Source organism: Cetorhinus maximus, chromosome 16 (genome assembly GCF_964194155.1).
Source record: "Cetorhinus maximus chromosome 16, sCetMax3.hap1.1, whole genome shotgun sequence".
Taxonomy (NCBI): Eukaryota; Metazoa; Chordata; class Chondrichthyes; order Lamniformes; family Cetorhinidae; genus Cetorhinus; species Cetorhinus maximus.
Genome location: NC_135894.1, coordinates 17155559 through 17174207, shown reverse-complemented (window position 1 = coordinate 17174207; position 18649 = coordinate 17155559). Strand labels below are relative to the sequence as shown.

The following is an 18649-nucleotide window of genomic DNA, read 5'->3' as shown; positions in this document are numbered from 1 at the left end:
GAGGGGAGGGGAGGGGAGGGGAGGGGGATAAGATGGAGGCAGAGGGAGGGAGAGACAGAGAGAGAGAGACAAGTTAGGATCTCATTCGGCGTTAGCGCGGGGCCTGAGGCCTAGCTTCACCCTCCCCCTCAAATCCCTTTTTTTTCTTTTTACCTTCATGAAGGTCTCAACCGCGCCTTTGGCTATGTCCAGGTAGGTGGTGCCCAAGTGGGTGCGCTGGCTCATGGAGGCGGACGTGTCTATGAGGAAAAGTAAGATGGGCATGGTGATGGGGGGGGGGGGAGAGAGAGAGAGAGGGGGTTAGGGGTGGGGGTGAGGGGTTGAGGTGAGGGGGGGGGGGGTTGAGGTGAGGGGCGGGTGGTCAGTCAGTCCGGCCGGGGTTAAGTGTATTATGATCAAACTCGAAGCCGCGGACGAGGAGGCGGCCTCGGGGTTTGTGGGGTTAACTCTGCTCGACTCTCCCAGCCCAGCGGGTAGTTCTTGCTCCAACTTTCTGATGGGGAAATGGAAGAAGGGGTTTGGCTAGTTGTGTGGGGGGGGGGGGGGGGGTTGGTGAGGGGTCTCTCTTGTGTCTGTCTGTCTGTTACTCCCTCCCTCCCTTTTTTTTCCCCCCACCCCTTCACCAACTCCGTGAACTCTGGAGCCGCTCCCTGAGCTCTTGTCTCTTCTCCCCCACCCCCTCCGCTCCAACCCCGTGCCTGTCCCTCTCTTAAATGCCGCTCCGCACAACTTTGCTTCTCCTTTTAACTCCCCCTTCCCCCACCCGCCGCCGCCGTTTCGTCATGCGAAGCGCTGCCTCCGCCCACCGTTCGCGCTGATTGGTTGGCGACCGGCCCTTCATTTGTATATGATGCCCCGCCCCTCCGGCCGGGCGCCGCGCGAGACCCCCCCATCGCTGCAAATCGCCGGGCCGGGTGTGAGCGCGCCTCGCCGTCCGCCTGCGCAGGCGCGGCCTTTTTCAAAGCCAAACTCCCGTTCCGATCTTTGCACATGCGCAGTGGGCGAAGGGCCATTCCAGTACCATGAGTCAGAGGAATGCCACATAGATACTTGCCATAAAATAACAAAAGCAAAAATAAACACTGCTGCAGGGGCTGGACACCTCAGAAAATGCTTGAAACACCCTCCAAGTCCAGCTGCCATCTCTGAAGGGAGAACCAGAGTTAATGTTGGAGAAAATAAACATTTGTGCTTGCATGCCTTTCTCAAACAGGATGACCCAAGCAATGAAGGACTTATTTTGATCTGTTGCCATGCGGGAAATCGGGCAGCCAATTAGTGCACAGCAAGCTCCCACAAACAGCAATGTGTTCATGACCAGATAGTCTGGTTTCTGTGTTGATTGAAGGGTAAAGATTGGCCTTCTTCGAGGATAACTCCCCTTCAGAATAGAGTCATGGGATCTTTCACATCCACTGTTTCAATGAAGCTCTTTCAATGAGGCACTTCATATCCTTTCAGACTCAAGATTGAGTTCAGACAATTTCAGATCATAGCCTCTGTCTCCATTTTTTTTTGGACAGCAGCTGTTTATAATGGAAACAATTCTGTAATCCCCATTTGCACTTCTTCTAGACTCCTTGTTTCTTTGCTTGTCCATTACTATTTCCTTTTGCTCTGTCCCATCATCCCTTTTAACATTTAATTTCTCTTGCCTTCCACCCTATAAGAGACCATTTCTTTTCTTTGCCTCTGCACTTCTTTAATATTCTCTAACATTGTTAACATTTTTCTTTCTGACTTGAAACATTAGCTCGGTTTCTCTCTTTGGAGGTGCTGCCAGATCATCCATTTCCAGCATTGCATACTTTTATTTCAGCTCTGTCAAATAAGCCTTTCCTTAGTTATTTTACTTAATTTTATGATTTGCCACCCTTTGTTTTATAGATTGGCCGCCATGATCCATGAGCTAGAGTTTGTGCATTGGTCTTAAACTGGGATGAACACAAATCTCAATATGAGCAAATAGCCTCTTGAATCCTGATAAATCCAGCAAATACTGACTGTGTGGGAGAGTTCAAATAAAAATTTATTGATTTATGGATTATGCCAGTGATAAAGATGCTATTGTGTTCAGCTCAAGAGCTCAAACTTCCCTTATATAACATATAAGAGCTGGTAAAAATAATGTTCCCTGTAGACTCCTCAAATATTGGAAATAGCCTGCTTCTTCCTACCCTGTCCCATCATTTTATAATTTTAAATACATATATCATCTCATAATTTGTTCGAATGAGGAATACAAATTTGCAAGTCTTTCCTCATATTTGTATTTTCTCATATCCAATGAGATTCTAGAGAATATTTTTTGTGTGTTCTTTCTCCAAAGTTTCTGAGGTCTTAATGCAGTTTTATATGGGTTAATCATTACCACCTGGAAACTTTATTCTCTATATTTTTGTACTGAATCCTAAAATTCCACCACCATGAGTGACAGCTTGAACTGGGGCATGAATAACATGAACAGCTTAACTCTGTTCTCTGACTCTGAATCAGTGGATATATAGTGTGAGACCCACCAGCTAGTGGAGACCAGAGCCCAAGCTCTGAACACTGGGTTGATATCATGCATGCCATGAGAAACTGTTCCCATTGGCAGAAGGGCCAAGAACCAGAGGACACTAATTTATGGTGAATGGCAAAAGAACCAACGGTGACATGAGAAAAACCTTTTTCATGCAGTGAGTGGTTAGGATCTGGGCTGCACTACCTGAGAGTCTGGTGGAGGCATATTCAATCATGGCTTTCTAAAGTGAATTGGAGAAACATCTGAAGAGGAAAAATGTGCAGGGCTTTAGGAGAAGAGCAGGGGAATGGGGCTAGCTGAGTTGCTCTTGCAGAGAGTCTGCATGGTCAATGGGCCGAATGGCTTCCTTCTGTGGTGTAACCATGCTATGATTCAATGAAGTGTAGACTAGACTACTCTCTAAATACTGGGTAGACCTCCAGCAGAAAAGAATTTGTTTCAAATTCCACTCCACTCAACCCCAACAAGTGGAGACCAGAGCACAAGTTCTGAGCACTAGGGTAGGTTGACATCCAGTGGAGGCACTTGCATGCTATGGGTGTGGTGCCTCTCCTCCCCAACATCGTGAAGAGTACATAGGATTATCTAGCACAGCACAGAAACAGGCCATTTGGCCCAATCAGTCCATGCTGGTGTTTATGCTCTACTCAAACCTCCTTCCATTTTTTTTCTCATCTGAATTTACTGTTGTAACCATCTATTTATTTCCTTTTCCCATAGATGCATCTATATTATTCAGTTCAACCACTCCCTGTGAGTTCCACATTCTTCTCACTCCCTGGGTAAGGAAGTTTCTTCTGAATTTCCAACTGGGTTTCTTGGTGACTATCTTATATTGATGGCCTCTAGTTATGTTCTTCCCCACAGGAGGAAACATTCTCTCTGTATCCACTCCATCAAAACCTTTAATCATTTTAAAGACCTTCCTTTTTTAAGAGGGTAGAGACCCAGCATTTCAATCCTTTCCTGATATGTATTTCTGTTCATTCCTAGTATCAGCCTTGTTAATCTTCTCTGCACCCTCTCCAGTGCCTCTATATCCTTTTTATAATATGGTGACTGGAACTGCACGTAGTACTCTAACCAAGTGGCCTAACCAAGGTTCTATACAGGTTTAACATAACTTCCTATGTTGCAATTTTATACCTCTAGAAATAAAATCTAGTGTTTGGTTTGCTTTTCTATAGCACAACTTTTCATGATTGATGTATTTGGACTTCCAGATCCCATTGTTCCTCTACCCAACCTAGACTCCCAAGTAACAAGTGACTCTTGTTCTTCCAACCAAAATGCACTACCTCACATTTAACCGTGATGAAATTCATTTGCCAATTATTTGCCCATTCTGCAAGTTTATTAATGTCCTCCCGTAATTAGCTGCAGCCCTCCACAGTTCTGACTAACTGCCCACCCCACACCCTCACCCCAATTGTGTTTTTGATTCCAAAGTCCAAATCGTTAATGTAAATTGTGAACAGCAGTGGTCCCAGCACTGATCCTTGTGGAACATGACTTCCCACCTTCTGCCACTCTGAATAAGAACCCCTTTACTCCCACTCTCGACCTTCTGTCATGAAGGCAGCGAGCAATCCATTCTGCCACTTGTCCCCTGACTCTACATCCTCTGACCTTATTCATTAGTCTATTATGGGGCACCTTATCAAAGGCCTTTTGAAAATCCAGATAAATTACACGTACTGCACTATCATTGTCTACTCTCTGTCACCTCATCAAAAAATTCAATAAGGTTGGTCAAGCAAGATTTGCCCTCTTGAAAGCCATATTATTCATTATTATATTTCTAATTTACATACGAACATACAAAATAGGAGCAGAAGCAGGCCATCCGGCCCCTTCTACATGTTCTTCTATTCTCTCCTTTAGTAAGGATTCCATTATTTTCACCACTGACATTAAGCTGACTGGTAGTTGGAGCACTTTAAGCTTGGTTACAGCCCAACTGGGAAAGAGTACTTGAAGATAAAAACCATGAGAAAGGCAAATGAAACCACCTTCACTCCTCTTCTTTAGCAAGTGGCCCAGGTAGCTTATCAGTGAGACTTGAGTTATGACCTGCCTCAGGGCAGAACACAATAGCAAATGGTCCAAATTAACTATGGTGAAGTAGAGGAAACGGTATCAAAATGAACATGGGTAGGGAAGACTATATCCCAGTAAAGTTGGGGGTACAGTGTATCTGCAAATGTGGTTCATAAAGGTAGTATGCCTTTGCAAACTGCTTATCAAGAGTGTGTTAAGAATGCAAGGTTTTATAAAGTGGTTATGTTTTAAACTGTTACTTTAATTAAAAGTAAAATGGAATAATGAAAATGGAGCATGTGACCCGTGACTAGCTCCGCCCAACGATAATCCTTTGTACCTGGTTACCATGGGAACAGGGGACCCAGGTCAAGTCAATTGAAACCCATGCACCGGGGTTTAACACCTAAGAACAAAGGACGGAACAGCTAACGTTGTCATGGGTTGACTTACAAACTCTCAGGCAGTCTGATTTTTTAAAAAACCTGGATAGAGATAGAGATTTCCAGAGAGAGAGAGTCACAGACAGCAGTTGCTGTAGTCAGCAGAGGGAAAAAGACTGTTCGTCCTCTGGTAGCTCCCAGACAGAATGTGGGTTGGAGGACATTCTCTGGTAGAAGGATGAACCCTTGGAAATTAAGAACACTGGAAAAGTCATCCTGGTGTGGCTTGGGGAAGGAATCATCAGAGTGAGCCATGGTGCTGGAGGTCAGTTTGGGATTTCTCAGAAGACTGAGGGAAAGGACCTTCAGTTACCGGACGTTACAACCCAGCAGAACAGGGAGGAGTGAGCCCATTGGAAGCTGGGAGTCATTTTGGATTGTTTCTTATAAAGACTACAATTGTGTGGAGACCGTGCTGTTTTATATAAAAGTGGCACAGGGTTTTTGAGTTAAAATGCTAATAAGGGATGTCTTTTTTGTAGTTTAGTGTATTAGCTGCCTTTTTTCACTCATATGCCTGGACAAACAGTTATAGTTTGATGTTGAAGTTAACAATCCATTCAACGGCTTCAGATGCCGCAGTGTGAATGGTTGTGAAGCTATCAGGAATGGATCTCTCAGGGCAGAAGTTCAGTATGTGGGAAATGGTTTGACTTGGATGGCTACAGTCACACTTGGAGCTGTTCCTCATGTTTCACATCTTCCCTGGCCTGTCCTCAAGTGGTTGAGGGTTGTCCAAATTTTCCGTGGAAGGTTGAAATCTGGGACTTCACCACTTGGGTCAGTTAGCAGATTGTGGTTGGTGATGTTCGCAGACAACCAGGAGGTGCATCATCAACAGGTGGGGCTGTCATCACTTTGTATGGTGTGGATTATTTGCCTACTAAGTAATGTTTAGTTAATGTAGATTTTAGTTTGTTTGTTATGGTAGGAGTCTTAAAACGTAAAATCCTGTCATGCGATTCCTTTAAGTTGGTCACTGGGAATTCAAATCTTTTAAAAAGTTATTGGTTTCTAGGGGATCGTAACAAATTGGGGGCTCTTGCGGGATACAAATACTTAGACTGGGAAACAAATGCACTAGAATTTGTCAGGGCTTAAACAAACAATAATTCACAGTTACTTTTGCTGCATTCATTTAACAGTTGACATGGGTACATCTATTGTTCAGGCATTTTGGAGCAGGAGGATTTGTCTGTGAATGCCTTGCAACAATTAACAAAGGTTAATTTGAAGATAGTGGCAGAGAAATTGGAAATAGATTTAAAAGTAGGGGATAAAGAGGCAGACATTGTTGAAGTATTGGCTCAACACCTGAACCTTGAGGAGGAAAATGGTGATCCCAGTAGGACTCAGGCTGAGTTGGCTAGAATTTATTTACAAATGTAGCAACAAAAACCAAAACTATTTTAAGAAAACTACTTTCTAAATTAAACATGTTTTGAAAAGATGATTAATGGTTACCGCTTCGAACCAGGGATTTGGGGACCTAAGCTTGGAGGAGTTGCAAAGAATACAACAGCACTACTCAGTGGTTGGACCCTGCAACTGTACCGTCATTACTATAATATTGTCCTATCATTTTATGCAGGATGAAGTGGTTTGCTCGATTGGCACCTTATCTACTAGCTTAAATATTCACTTCCTCCAAAACCAGCCTACTGTGGCTGTAATGTGTGCTATCTACAGGATAATTGTCAAATTCGCCAAGGCTTCTTTAGCAGCACTTCCCAAATCCACAACCTCAATCACCTGGAAGGACAAGAACAACAGATACATGAAAGCATCATCACCTCCACGTTTTCCTCTAAGCCACGTACCAGCCAGACTTGGACACGTAATTGCTTCATTGTTTCTGTGTTAAAATCCTGGAACTTCTTACCTAATAGCACTGTAGGGATATTTCCACCACATGGACTGCAGTGGTTGAAGAAGTAGAGCCATCACCACCTTCCCCCTGGAGATGGGTAACAAATACTGGCCTTGCCAGCAGCATCCACATGCCGAGAATTAATTAGAAATAATTATATACCTTTTAATAAAAATGTAACCAAGAATCATGACAGTATGAATTAGGTTTTTTAGACAGAAATTGTGAATTGTATAATAGAGTTTTAATAATATGCCAGTTGATCACCCATCAAAAAGTTATCATTCAGCTTTCTCTTTTCTGGAGAAAAGATGCCCAGCCTGTTCAATCTTTCTTGGTTTTTATAACCTCTCAGTTCTGGCATCATACGTATGAATTTTTTTTGCACCTTCTCTAATGTGCTATATCCTTCTTATAATATGAAAACTAGAACTGTGCATGGCACTCCAAGCATGTCCTAACCAAGCTTCTGTACAATTTTAACATAACTTTCCTGTTTTTCAATCATGGCCTCTAGCAATAAATCCCAATGTTTTGCTTGCTTTTTAATGGCCTTATTCACCTGAGTCAATATTTTTCATGATTTTTTTTTTCTGTTGGTACTCCCAGATCATTTTGTTCCTCAACCCTATTTGGACTGCTATTATCCAAGCAATATGTGGCCTCCTTATTCTTCCGACAAAAGTCCAGCCCCCCATGCTTAATTATATTGCAATTTATTTGCTAATTATATGACAATTGTGCAAGATGATTAATGTCTTCTTGTATGTTGTTGCAATCTTCCTCCAGATTAACTTCAGATTTGGTTGCATGTGCAAATTTAGAAGTTGCACTTCTGAGTCCCAAGTTAAATTCATCATTATAAATTGTTACAAAGACAATTTCCATTATACGTGTGAATGAAGTTTGCCATTCCCCTGGAGACCCTAGGAATTAAACATTAACCTCCAAGGCACTGCTACAAGTAACCATGCAGGGAGAAAAATCAAAATTGAAAAATATGTTTTTTCTTAACCTTTTCATTGATTGCTTTTTGTTTATAAAGTATTGGTGATGGGGAAAAGGTTGTTTGGCTGACACCAGGAAGCATCCAATTGGGATGGAAAGGTGAAACACCATGATGCTAGACTTGTCAGGTGGTAATGATGCTTGCGTGGGGCATGTTGGTTGGAGGAGGTAAGTCAGGTGAAACCTCCAGGAAAACATGCAGTCAGGGTTGGCAACTCCAGTGTGTACATGGTTTGTAAAAATTGCTAATAGGCTATAATTTTTTTATAGATAGAAAGTGCATGGAAACACAAAATTTTCTTTGTTACTTGTCAAACATCTGTGACTTTACACACTGTGAGTAAAAACCAGATGTAATCTTTAGGTGATGTGGGGTTGTAGAGAGCAGGGATAATTTGGACAAGCTGAATAGAAGTAATTAATTCCACATTTTAAACCATATTGTTCCAATCCAAGTTCCTCGATCCACAAATGTAAATGTAAACTTGTGGCACTGTAATGACACTCTCCTGCTACATGCAATGCCACAGCATGACAAGTTTACATTACAAATGTGTTTTTATTACAAATGTGGACATTAGAATTTTGAATGATAAAGCTGAAAGGGAGTGCGTGCAAACATGCGATTTGTAAGGCTCCATATTAAAAGGTATGCAGGTGGACATATGGAATGATGTTTATTCTTCAGAATGAAATATATCATAATTAGTTGAGTGCTGGGGTGTGGACAGAGTAGAGAGGGAGAAACTGTTCCCGCAGATCGTGAACCAGAGCACAGTTTTAAAGTGTTTTGCAAAAAATAGCAAATGTGAGGTGAGAAAAAACTTTTTCACGGTGAGTAGTTAGGGTTTGGGATGAACTGCCTGGAAGTGTGGTGGAGGTGAGTTCAATTGAGGCATTCAAGAGGGCATTGGATGATTATTAAAATAGAAACAATGTGCAGGGTTACGGGGAAAAGGCAGGAGATTGGCACTGAGTTAAAATGCTCAGAGAGCTGGTGCGGACACGATGGGCCGAATGGCCCCCTTCTACACCGTAACACTTCTGTGATTCCGGGAGGAAAAATCCATTTACATTCGTGGAGATTTGTTTAAAATCGATATTGACATCAAAATAGCTAAATTTTAAAACCACTGTAAGTTACTTCATTCCAACAGACAGATGCCACCAGGAGGCTTTGTCAACCCGTTCCTTCACTTCCGGCGGAAGCATTTCGCTGCTGCACAGGCCGGACAGGTTTTGGAGCTGCACGGTGGCAGTGGTTTCCGGAGTTGCGCGGTGGTGGCTGCGCCGTGGTTGGGGTGACGCAGGGCTCGGGCGGCGCGGTTCATCACCATGGCGGCGGAGAGCAACCCCAAGGCTCTCACACGGAGACCCGTCCTGCTCAACAAGATCGAGGGCTCCCAGGATGTAGTGAACATGGCGGCCATCATCCCCAAGGAGGATGGAGTTATCAGTGTCAGTGAGGACAGGTCCGTATGGGGACAGGGAGGGAAGTAACGGGAGGGCACAGGGATAGAGGACCGGGGAGGGGAGAGTGGAGGAGGAGATGCGGAGGAGGGTGGATGGAGACGGGAGGTATGGGGGGAGAGGGCAGGGGGTTCGAGAAAGAGGAGGGGGTCCGAGAAAGGGAAGGTGGGAGGGGAGGGGGTCCGAGAAAGGGGAGGTGGGAGGGGAGGGGGTCCGAGAAAGGGGAGGTGGGAGGGGATCCGAGAAAGGGGAGGTGGGAGGGGAGGGGGTCCGAGAAAGGGGAGGTGGGAGGGGAGGGGATCCGAGAAAGGGGAGGTGGGAGGGGAGGGGGTCCGAGAAAGGGGAGGTGGGAGGGGAGGGGGTCCGAGAAAGGGGAGGTGGGAGGGGAGGGGGTCCGAGAAAGGGGAGGTGGGAGGGGAGGGGGTCCGAGAAAGGGGAGGTGGGAGGGGAGGGGGTCCGAGAAGGGGAGGTGGGAGGGAAGGGGAGGGGGTCCGAGGGGAGGGGGCCGAGAAGGGGAGGTGGGAGGGGAGGGGAGGGGAGGGGAGGGGGCCGAGAAGGGGAGGTGGGAGGGGGCCGAGAAGGGGAGGTGGGAGGGGGCCGAGAAGGGGAGGGGAGGGGGCCGAGAAGGGGAGGGGAGGGGGCCGAGAAGGGGAGGGGAGGGGGCCGAGAAGGGGAGGGAAGGAGAGGTGGGAGGGGAGGGGGCCGAGAAAGGGAGGGAAGGAGAGGTGGGAGGGGAGGGGGCCGAGAAAGGGAGGGAAGGGGATCCGAGAAGGGGTGGTGGGGGGGGAGGGGGCCGGGAAAGGGAGGGAAGGGGATCCGAGAAGGGGAGGGGGTCAGAGAAGGGGAGGTGGGAAAGGAGGGGGTCCGAGAAGGGGAGGTGGGAGGGGAGGGGGTCGGAGAAGGGGAGGTGGGAGGGGAGGGGGTCCGAGGTGGGAGGGGAGGGGGTCCGAGAAGGGGAGGGGGCCCGAGAAGGGGAGGTGGGAGGGGAGGGGGTCCGAGAAGGGGAGGTGGGAGGGGAGGGGGTCCGAGAAGGGGAGGTGGGAGGGGAGGGGGTCCGAGAAGGGGTGGGAGGGGAGGGGGTCCGAGAAGGGGAGGTGGGAGGGGAGGGGGTCCGAGAAGGGGAGGTGGGAGGGGAGGGGGTCCGAGAAGGGCAGGTGGGAGGGGATTGGAGGGGGTCCGCGAAGGGGAGGTGGGAGGGGATTGGAGGGGGTCCGCGAAGGGGAGGTGGGAGGGGAGGGGGTCCGAGAAGGGGAGGTGGGAGGGGAGGGGGTCCGAGAAGGGGAGGTAGGAGGGGAGGGGGTCCGCGAAGGGGAGGTGGGAGGGGAGGGGGTCCGAGAAGGGGAGGTGGGAGGGGAGGGGGTCCGAGAAGGGGAGGTGGGAGGGGAGGGAGTCGGAGAAGGGGAGGTGGGAGGGGAGGGGGTCCGAGGAGGGGAGGGGGTCCGAGAAGGGGAGGTGGGAGGGGAGGGGGTCCGAGAAGCAGAGGGGGGAGGGGAGGGGTTCCAAGAAGCAGAGGGGGGAGGGGAGGGGTTCCGAGAAGCAGAGGGGGAAGGGGAGGGGGTTCGAGAAAGGGAGGTGGGAGGGGAGAGTGTGGGGGGGGCTGGGCATGAGGGGAGGGGGATGGGCGCTGAGAAGGGGATGGGTTGGTCTATTGAGGATCAATAGATTTGGCCAAATGTACATTTATCTGTATTCAACTTGGTTACCCAGTAACTCCACTATCAATTGATATGAAATGAAGGGCTAAAGATGGAGCATTTTCATGGGAAGCTGAAAATTTCTCCAATAATCATCACTTGTTTTCAGCTAATGTTGGGTTCTCAGAGGTGGGTAACCAAGTGAAAGGAAGTTGTTGATGCTTCTGTAAAATGTGTTTTCCACTCGTGACCTGGTAAAATCACTCATCGTTTCTAAAACCTTAACAGTTAAAATGCCAGCTGGAAGAAGGTCACTAATGTTTTTTCTAATGTTATTCTGTTGTCTTCATCCATTCTTGAAAGGGTTTCTTTTGTGATTCATGCACTAGGACACCCAGATCTTTCTGAATCTCACAGCTCTGCAATCTCTCACCATTTAGATAATTAGCTTTTTTATTCTTCCTGCCAAAATGAATGGTTTCACATTTGCCCACATTATACTCCCATTTGCCAGATCTTTGCCCACTCACTTAACCTATTTATGTCACTTTGTAGCCTCCTTACATCCTCTTCACAATTTACTTTCCTACCTATCTTTGTCTCATCAGCAAATTTAGCAGCCATGCCTTAGGTTCCTTCATCCAAGTTATTGATATAGGGTTAGTCCTCTATGGCGGGAGGATTTTATGGGCACCCACAATCCATGTGATGGGTGAGGGCTCCCAAACCCACCAGATGTGAGTATCCAGTTTGGATGTCACCCCAGAATTCAGAACTGGAGCTCCAGTCTCCACTTGGCTGGATTGTCTGGAGTGGGATTTGAACCCAGCACCTTCTGACTGAGAGACTAGAATACTATGACTAAGACAAAGACTCACTCTGGCAGTGAGCTATCAAAAGTGCTATCCCATTTGGGTAGGGAGATTCCAATAAAGCTGTGGCAATGCTAAAAATCCAAGAAGAAATTCCCTTTAAATCAGTGAGATAGAACTGAGCAATTTCTACTTTTACTGCTTTTTACATCGAAAGTTCCTAAGGCTGATAAAATGCTGATTTCCTGTCTATTGCATATGAAACGACTGACTGTGGTTTTAGAATCTTACAGCACAGAAGACCTTTTGGCCCGATGTGACTGTGCCAGCTCTTTGAAAGGGCTATCCGTTAGTCCCACTGCCCTGTTCTTTCCCCATAGCTGCGAAAGTTTCTCCTTTTCTTTCATTTATCCAATTCCTTATTAAAAGTTACTATGGAACCTAATTCCACCTCCCTTTCAAGCAATGAATTTTTTTTTTAAAATGGCAGCCTTATTCGAACTGTTGCAGTGTTTCTGGATTGTCTTGTCGAGTGAAAAGTGCCTTTGCGGTTAGCTGACAGCATTGGGACCATTGAACCTTGGAGCGGAGTGCAGGAAGTAAACCGCTGACAGCCTGTTGAAGCATTTGTGAAGCTGGTGCTCAAGAATGGGATTGTAGCCCTCAATGAAACATTGAACATGTAAACCAAGGCTATAAAGATTGAAAAAGGGAGTCAGTTAGCTATTTACCAATTTTTTATAAAAGTTGAAATCAGTGTTAGTGAAACCACATGACCTCTTCTATGTAAACTGATGAGCTATACAGAGAGACAGACCTAGAATTCAGATTCAGTTTGATGACACTTGTATTTATTGACACATGCTAGATGTTTTGGAGATACAGTCATTTTAATCCCCACCTGTACTTGTTGCTGTTAGGGCAATGATAGCTACAGAAACACTATCTGCTTCATACTAACCAGATTACCGAACTGTCATTCACATGCTTCAGAGATTTCAAACTCAAATAAATGCAATTTACTTTTAAATAGACTTTTTATTTCAGTCCCATATTGCACTCTCAGCTAAATGCAATAGTAGGACAGGATGTTCACTTTTCGGGGGCACTGGTATTTTTGGACCAAGGGAAACTCACGCCCATGTTTGCAAATCTGTGGTTCAATGAATTAAGTTAGTTCCTCTTTCCAGAACTCTGCAAAACAAAGCCTGGATAATCAATCTCAGCCCTTGGGGTTCTGTCAGACACACTGAATTTACAATGTTTGTGTGTGGGTTTAAAATTAAACTGTTGGAGATGATTTTTAGTCATTTGCTCTCATTCAGTTGTCAAAGAGTCTGAGGGCCTGCAATTCTTTTATTTTTCATCCCCCAATTCTCTCAAGTTGTTGATTCTTGTGGTGAAGCCCCATAGCTTTGCTCTGGGCCTAATTTTGTAACCATTTAAAAATCAAATATTCAAAGTGGAACTGTGTGCAGTGGCATGGAATGGTGGAATGTAGGTTCACTCTCCATTTTGGTGAAGATGCTGACTGTAGTTGTATTCTGTGAGGTGTTATTAAACAAAGAGAGGGAGTGCCATCTCTATGTTTCTGTCCTGCGACCCTTGCAGTCGGGTCAGAGTGATGTTAGTGATGGTCTCTCACTCCGCTTGTTGGATGACAAGTTTGATGCAATGATAAGGGAGGAATGGATACGTGTCCAAGTCAGGTTGGTATGTGACTTGGAAGTGATAGCATTGGCTGTCTTTGACCTTTTAGCTGGTGGAGGTCGTGGGTTTGGGAAGTGCTACGGAAGAAGCCTCAATGAGTTACTGCAGTGCACTGTGTAGATAGTACAAATTGCAGGCATGGTAAGCTGGTGGCTGGGGTGCTGATCAAGTGGACTGCTTCCTTTGTCTGATTGGTCCTCATTGCCTTGCTGTTACTCTTGGCAAAGACTCTTGATTCAAGCTCATTTTCTGCAGGAGGCATCTGGAAATGTGTCAGTGGATGCGCCCTGTTACTCACTTTTATATTTGCATTACAGCAGATATACCTGGGAGCATATTGCTGATTTGAAGTTTTCATATTTTTAACAAAAATAAGAAAATATTTGGCAGCAAATGCTCCCATTACAATCCACTAATATCATGTAATCATTGTAGCCTTAATAGTGTGCAAATGAAGTCTTTGTGCGACATTTTGAGTAGCTTTTAATTGGTATTTGGCTAGCTCAAACAACAGGACAGCAGCTATTTTCAACTGGTTCCCTACTTCTCTGTGTTGATCCAGATCTTTTATCTGGGTGTTGGAATTGTAAATTATCAATGATTCTGTAAGCAGGTTAAGGGAAGCAGATTTAAAGTTTAAATCTGTGGAGATGACCCATGGGCACATTCCAGAATTCATAGCAAAGGAAATGCCATTGTGAATGCGGCCTTTGCAGTTGCAGCATTGTTTGAGGCTCAGACCACTTGATGGTGAAATCCAAACTTGAGAGATCTCAATTTTGTGAACCTGTTTTTTTTTTCCCCTGCTCCTCTGCCATTGTGAAGGTGTTGACTTTTACTATGAGTTGGATATGTGGGAGCACAATGCCTTCTGGTACCATGCCCAAGTGTCTATTATTCATGAGCCTTGATGTTGAGCGTTGGCAGATCACCATAGGTCCTAAACAGGGCCTTGTGATGTACTGTTTTTGATTGTGTATGCATAAAAATCAGAGGTAAGCCCAATGTAAATAAGAGTTTTGAGAATTAGAACACTGTAGCAGTTCAGCTATTTGTTCCTGTGTACTGAATGAGCGTGTGAAGAAAAATCAAAGTAATGCTCATTTTTTTTCTTTCCAGAACAATACGAGTGTGGATTAAGAGAGACAGTGGTCAATACTGGCCAAGCGTTTACCACTCAATGACATGTAAGTACATAAAAAGGAGAATGCATCTGGAAATACACAGCCTGAGGGTTAACCGCTGTGAAATAAGATTTAAAAGAATACATCTGGGAAAGCTCAGAAAATCCTATTTGTGAGTTTTCTTTTTGGAAGTAACAGATTCTAATATCAAAATTGAATTATCAACTTGCCTCTGAAGTGTTTTTAAAGTAAAAGTTGACCTGGCTTTCTGAACATCTGTAGTTGTTATTCTGCTCTTGCCTTAACATTTGTTTCAACCCTCTGGTGGAGCATGGAGACAAGTTAATATACCTCTGACTATCCAAAGCTCTAAGACAACATTAGATTTGTTAAAAATATAAACTAACAGCAGTAAGTTGTAACATTTTTGATCATGGGGGCTGCCTGATACTAAAAACAAGTTCACAAACATAACTTGTATGAGCTTCTTGGAAAATGTTCCTCGAGGATCACACTGCTAAATTGTAGGCAGTCTAATGCTTGGCACTATTTGTTGACCAAGAAAACAATCAGGTGCCCTGCTCCTTGACCTCCATCAATATGTTTCTTGAACCGTTTGCTGGAAAACGTTGCAAAAGTAGCTTAGATTGACTTGAGCTCCATTTTGCTCTTCCCCTACCTCAACGACACTACTCCTGCAACTCCTATATATTCATTTCCTTCATAAGAAATGTCTCCTCCTTTTGTAACCTTGCCAATCTGTCTCCAGCTCCTGCCTACTCGACTTCTGCTCCTCAGTCAAGGCTCATTGACCCTTAATAGGTGTTGTTATTTCTTGCTTTAAAACTGCCATCATCATTCCCACCTTAAAAATCATAATCACTTGCAAATCGTAAAAGTGTAAAGCACAGAAGGAGGCCATTCTGTCAGTGTCTACTCTCTGAAATAGCTATCCAATTAGTTCCACTTCCCTATCACCCCTCTTCCCCCCTCCTATCAATCCATCAGAGCATCTTTTTCCTCATAGGTTTAGGCAATGTTGTAGAGAGTGCAGTCCTGTGGAGATTAAAGTACAAATTAATGGGGAACTATTGACCTGTGTCTGTATTGTGAGTAAATCACCTGGTTACGTCTAAAAAGATGTAGGAATTGCTGACTGTGGAGGTACGGAGAATTATCAGCCGTACCATGTTACCTCTGGATACAATATAGTACTATAGCTGAGAGGATGAATAATTTATTTCCCCTTGGTATCCCTGAGGTGCAAATTATTCTGTCTGACCATGATAAGCAACTTATTCACAAAAAGGAGCACTGAACAGCGAGGTGCTGTGATGGATTTAACCTTCAGTATTTCTCGACTTTGGCTGTTGCCTGCTTTACCCTCCCTCCTTGTATCAGCAGGACTGAGCGCTCTTATTTGCAGCATAAATTCTAAACCAAAAGGAAGAGTGGGAAATTAAAACGAGTGGTCAATCTTTGTTTGTAGTGTAGACTGAGTTTAGTTTCATGCTAATTCATTTGTTTTACTTTTTAGCTCTTTGTTTTTTGTTGCAAATTAACTTTTCTCATGGCAATGTGGGGGTTGTTGTGACCATGCATTGCTCCAATGTACTCTGCAGTGGATAGTATGCAAGCTCAGGATAGTGAATTTTCTATTCAACTCCCGATCTTCCGACCTGTTGGGGAGAGGTGCAGAGTAAGGACGTGGCAAAGTTGCACTGGAAAAGTTGTGAAGGAAAGCCAGGGTTCTTGCTTGTAACTGCTGCCCAGTGACATGCTGAAAAATGGGCATGTCAATGATTTTGGGTGAACACAGATCTCTTGGTTTTAACCCACCCATTTTCAAGTCGTATGCTGACATGTCAAGGAGTGCTGCCTTGATGAAATAATGGGCGGGGAGAGGCAGGTGTTTGGTACCCACGCTTACTGTACTTGAGTAGAAATCACTACCCTCATGGAAGGAGAAAAATGGAACTTGTGGGCTGGTCATTTGCTTATCAGGTGTAGAGTAAAAGCTTCACAGTTGGTTACTTGCATTTTGAATTTATATTAAAACATTTGTATAATAAGTAGAGTAGCCTTGTAAAAAGTAGTTAATTAGGTTAAATGGAAAATATATTTTGTGCAATACATTGTATTGGCTGTCATCATTGATCAAACTTTGGAGCAGCAAATGAAATAGGTTATAAAAGTACACTGTTTCAAACTGAAGCTTGGTAAGTGAAATATGCATCTGAGACTCTCGGGTGCTAGTTTGAATACTTGTCCAGGTAATTTCCATGTTGTGATACTTGTGTTGAAGCTCAGATTTCCTTGTGTAATTTGGTACTTGGCCTAGTTTGGGATTTTCAACTTGTGAACTTTACATTGTGATTGTTATACAAACACTGGTACACAGCTAATAGAATCATACAGCAGACAAGGCCATTTGGCTCATCGTGCCTGTGGTGGTTCTTTGAAGAGCTACCAAATTAGTTCCATTTCCCAGTCTCTTTCTCCATAGCATTGAAGATTTCTCCTTTTTAAATATATATCCAGTTCCCTTTTGTGATTGAATCTCCTTCCACCACCTTTTCAGACAATGCATTCGAGATCATCATAACTTGCTTTTTTTTTAAAAGTCCCATCTTTCCTTTGGCTTTTTGTTAAAGTTAACTAAGCATCATAATAGATAAATATTGGAATGGCCTTAGTATCGTAGGATCTTAAGCTGTGGAATGAAAATCCTGCTGCTCTATTGCCTTTGAAGAGTGCAGCATTAGCTTCTAGGGAGACTGAGGTTTTACTTTTTTCCCAGCTAAGCCAAAGATAGGGTTTTAGATGTACAAAAAAGTGATTCAGACATAACAAAACAACTTCAATTGATATTCCATAACCGTCCTTTCAAAATTGTAGAAATGGTTCCAAATGTAAACATCTGAACATGTTGCATCAATTTTATTGTGCAATTACAATGTGCAGTTTAACTTGCAGTTACTCATTGATAATCAATTCCTGCAACCATGAATTCCTGCTTTTTTTTAGCGATCAGTGGTACCTTGAGGGAAGTAATTTGTTAGTTGTTGGATTATGCTAGAAATGTTTTATTCAGTGATGTTCCAATGTATATTTGACCATTACATTATGTGCCCTTTATTTGAGTGGAGGGGGGAGAAAAATTGGCAAAGGTTGCTACTTCTGATTCCTGTGGAATTGCCTCCACCCCCTTTGCCAGAGATCCAGATGTGAGCGTTTTGGACAGGAACAGAATTGTGCCCACTGGTGATGAACCCCTTTGATTGAACAGGTCATGGACACTTGCTCTGGTGAAGAATGCTTGTTTGGGTCAGGTGTTGCTGTTGTCTGGAACAACTCCTCAAAAGGAGTAACCAGAGTATGAGAGGAGAAAGGTCAAGGGAAGAGTTCGTGGGGGGGGAAATGTGCATGTCATGTCACCAAGTACTTTTGTTCTTTTTGTGACAGACTGAATCAGAAAAGCAGCTCCATATTAGGTGGGCCATTGATTATAGTGTAGAAAATAATATGATTCATTACACACTAAAGCCTGATTTGTGTCAGCTAAGAGTGCCGCACTGTGTGGTGCCTAAGTATGAGTGTGACCTACAGTCAGTGGGCTGTGAAGGAAAAAGAAGGGAAGAAAATGAAAAGGAAAGAATTGAGTGAAATGCTCTGCTTCAATACTTAACTGAAAAAGCATGGTTAATTTTCTTCTCACAATGGGAACTTGCATTATGAAGTTGGAAACGTTGAGTGTTACATATTATTTAGTGAAGGTCATGCACAAGCTCTGCTGACCTGTTTAACACTGCTGGTGTGTTAATCGATGAAAAAAATGATCTCCTCTGCTTTTCTTTGCCCAATAAAATGCAAACCTTTGTACAATAAGCCTTCAAAGACTAAGGTTGTTTTTATAATGGCTGACTGTGTCTCTGGGCATTGCACCAGCTGAAATTTGTACTATTACTAATGCTCATCTCTAATAATATGAGACCTACCTTTCCAAGTGGC

General features: G+C 44.3%; 2 protein-coding genes and 1 long non-coding RNA gene across 11 annotated transcripts in view; 2 read left to right on the top strand and 1 right to left on the bottom strand.

The window, feature by feature from the left end:
• LOC144691381 (integrator complex subunit 6-like) overlaps nucleotides 1-286 on the bottom strand; it is a 107442-nt gene extending 107156 nt beyond the window's left edge. For all 7 annotated transcript variants that reach the window (XR_013579119.1, XR_013579118.1, XR_013579120.1 and 4 more), the window contains exon 1: nucleotides 154-286. Coding sequence is in view for 2 of the 7 variants with exons in the window: in XM_078559424.1 (XP_078415550.1) it covers nucleotides 154-264 (111 nt within the window). In the remaining 5 variants the exon portion in view is untranslated. The remainder of the gene's footprint in view (nucleotides 1-153) is intronic.
• LOC144691386 (uncharacterized) lies at nucleotides 6-7429 on the top strand. Of its 2 annotated transcripts, XR_013579123.1 has the most exons (3): nucleotides 6-192; nucleotides 3248-3309; nucleotides 6602-7429. It is a non-coding gene; the product is annotated as an uncharacterized LOC144691386 (long non-coding RNA). The 2 variants fall into 2 exon arrangements; XR_013579124.1 differs by lacking the exon at nucleotides 3248-3309.
• Nucleotides 7430-9142: 1713 nt separating this feature from the next.
• Nucleotides 9143-18649, top strand: part of wdfy2 (WD repeat and FYVE domain containing 2) — a 41238-nt gene continuing 31731 nt past the window's right edge. Inside the window, exons 1-2 of one of the 2 annotated variants that reach the window (XM_078559428.1) lie at nucleotides 9143-9360; nucleotides 14634-14701. In XM_078559428.1, the coding sequence (XP_078415554.1) occupies nucleotides 9224-9360; nucleotides 14634-14701 (205 nt within the window). In that variant the 5' untranslated portion in view covers nucleotides 9143-9223. The remainder of the gene's footprint in view (nucleotides 9361-14633; nucleotides 14702-18649) is intronic. The other variant, XM_078559427.1, reaches the window with a different exon arrangement.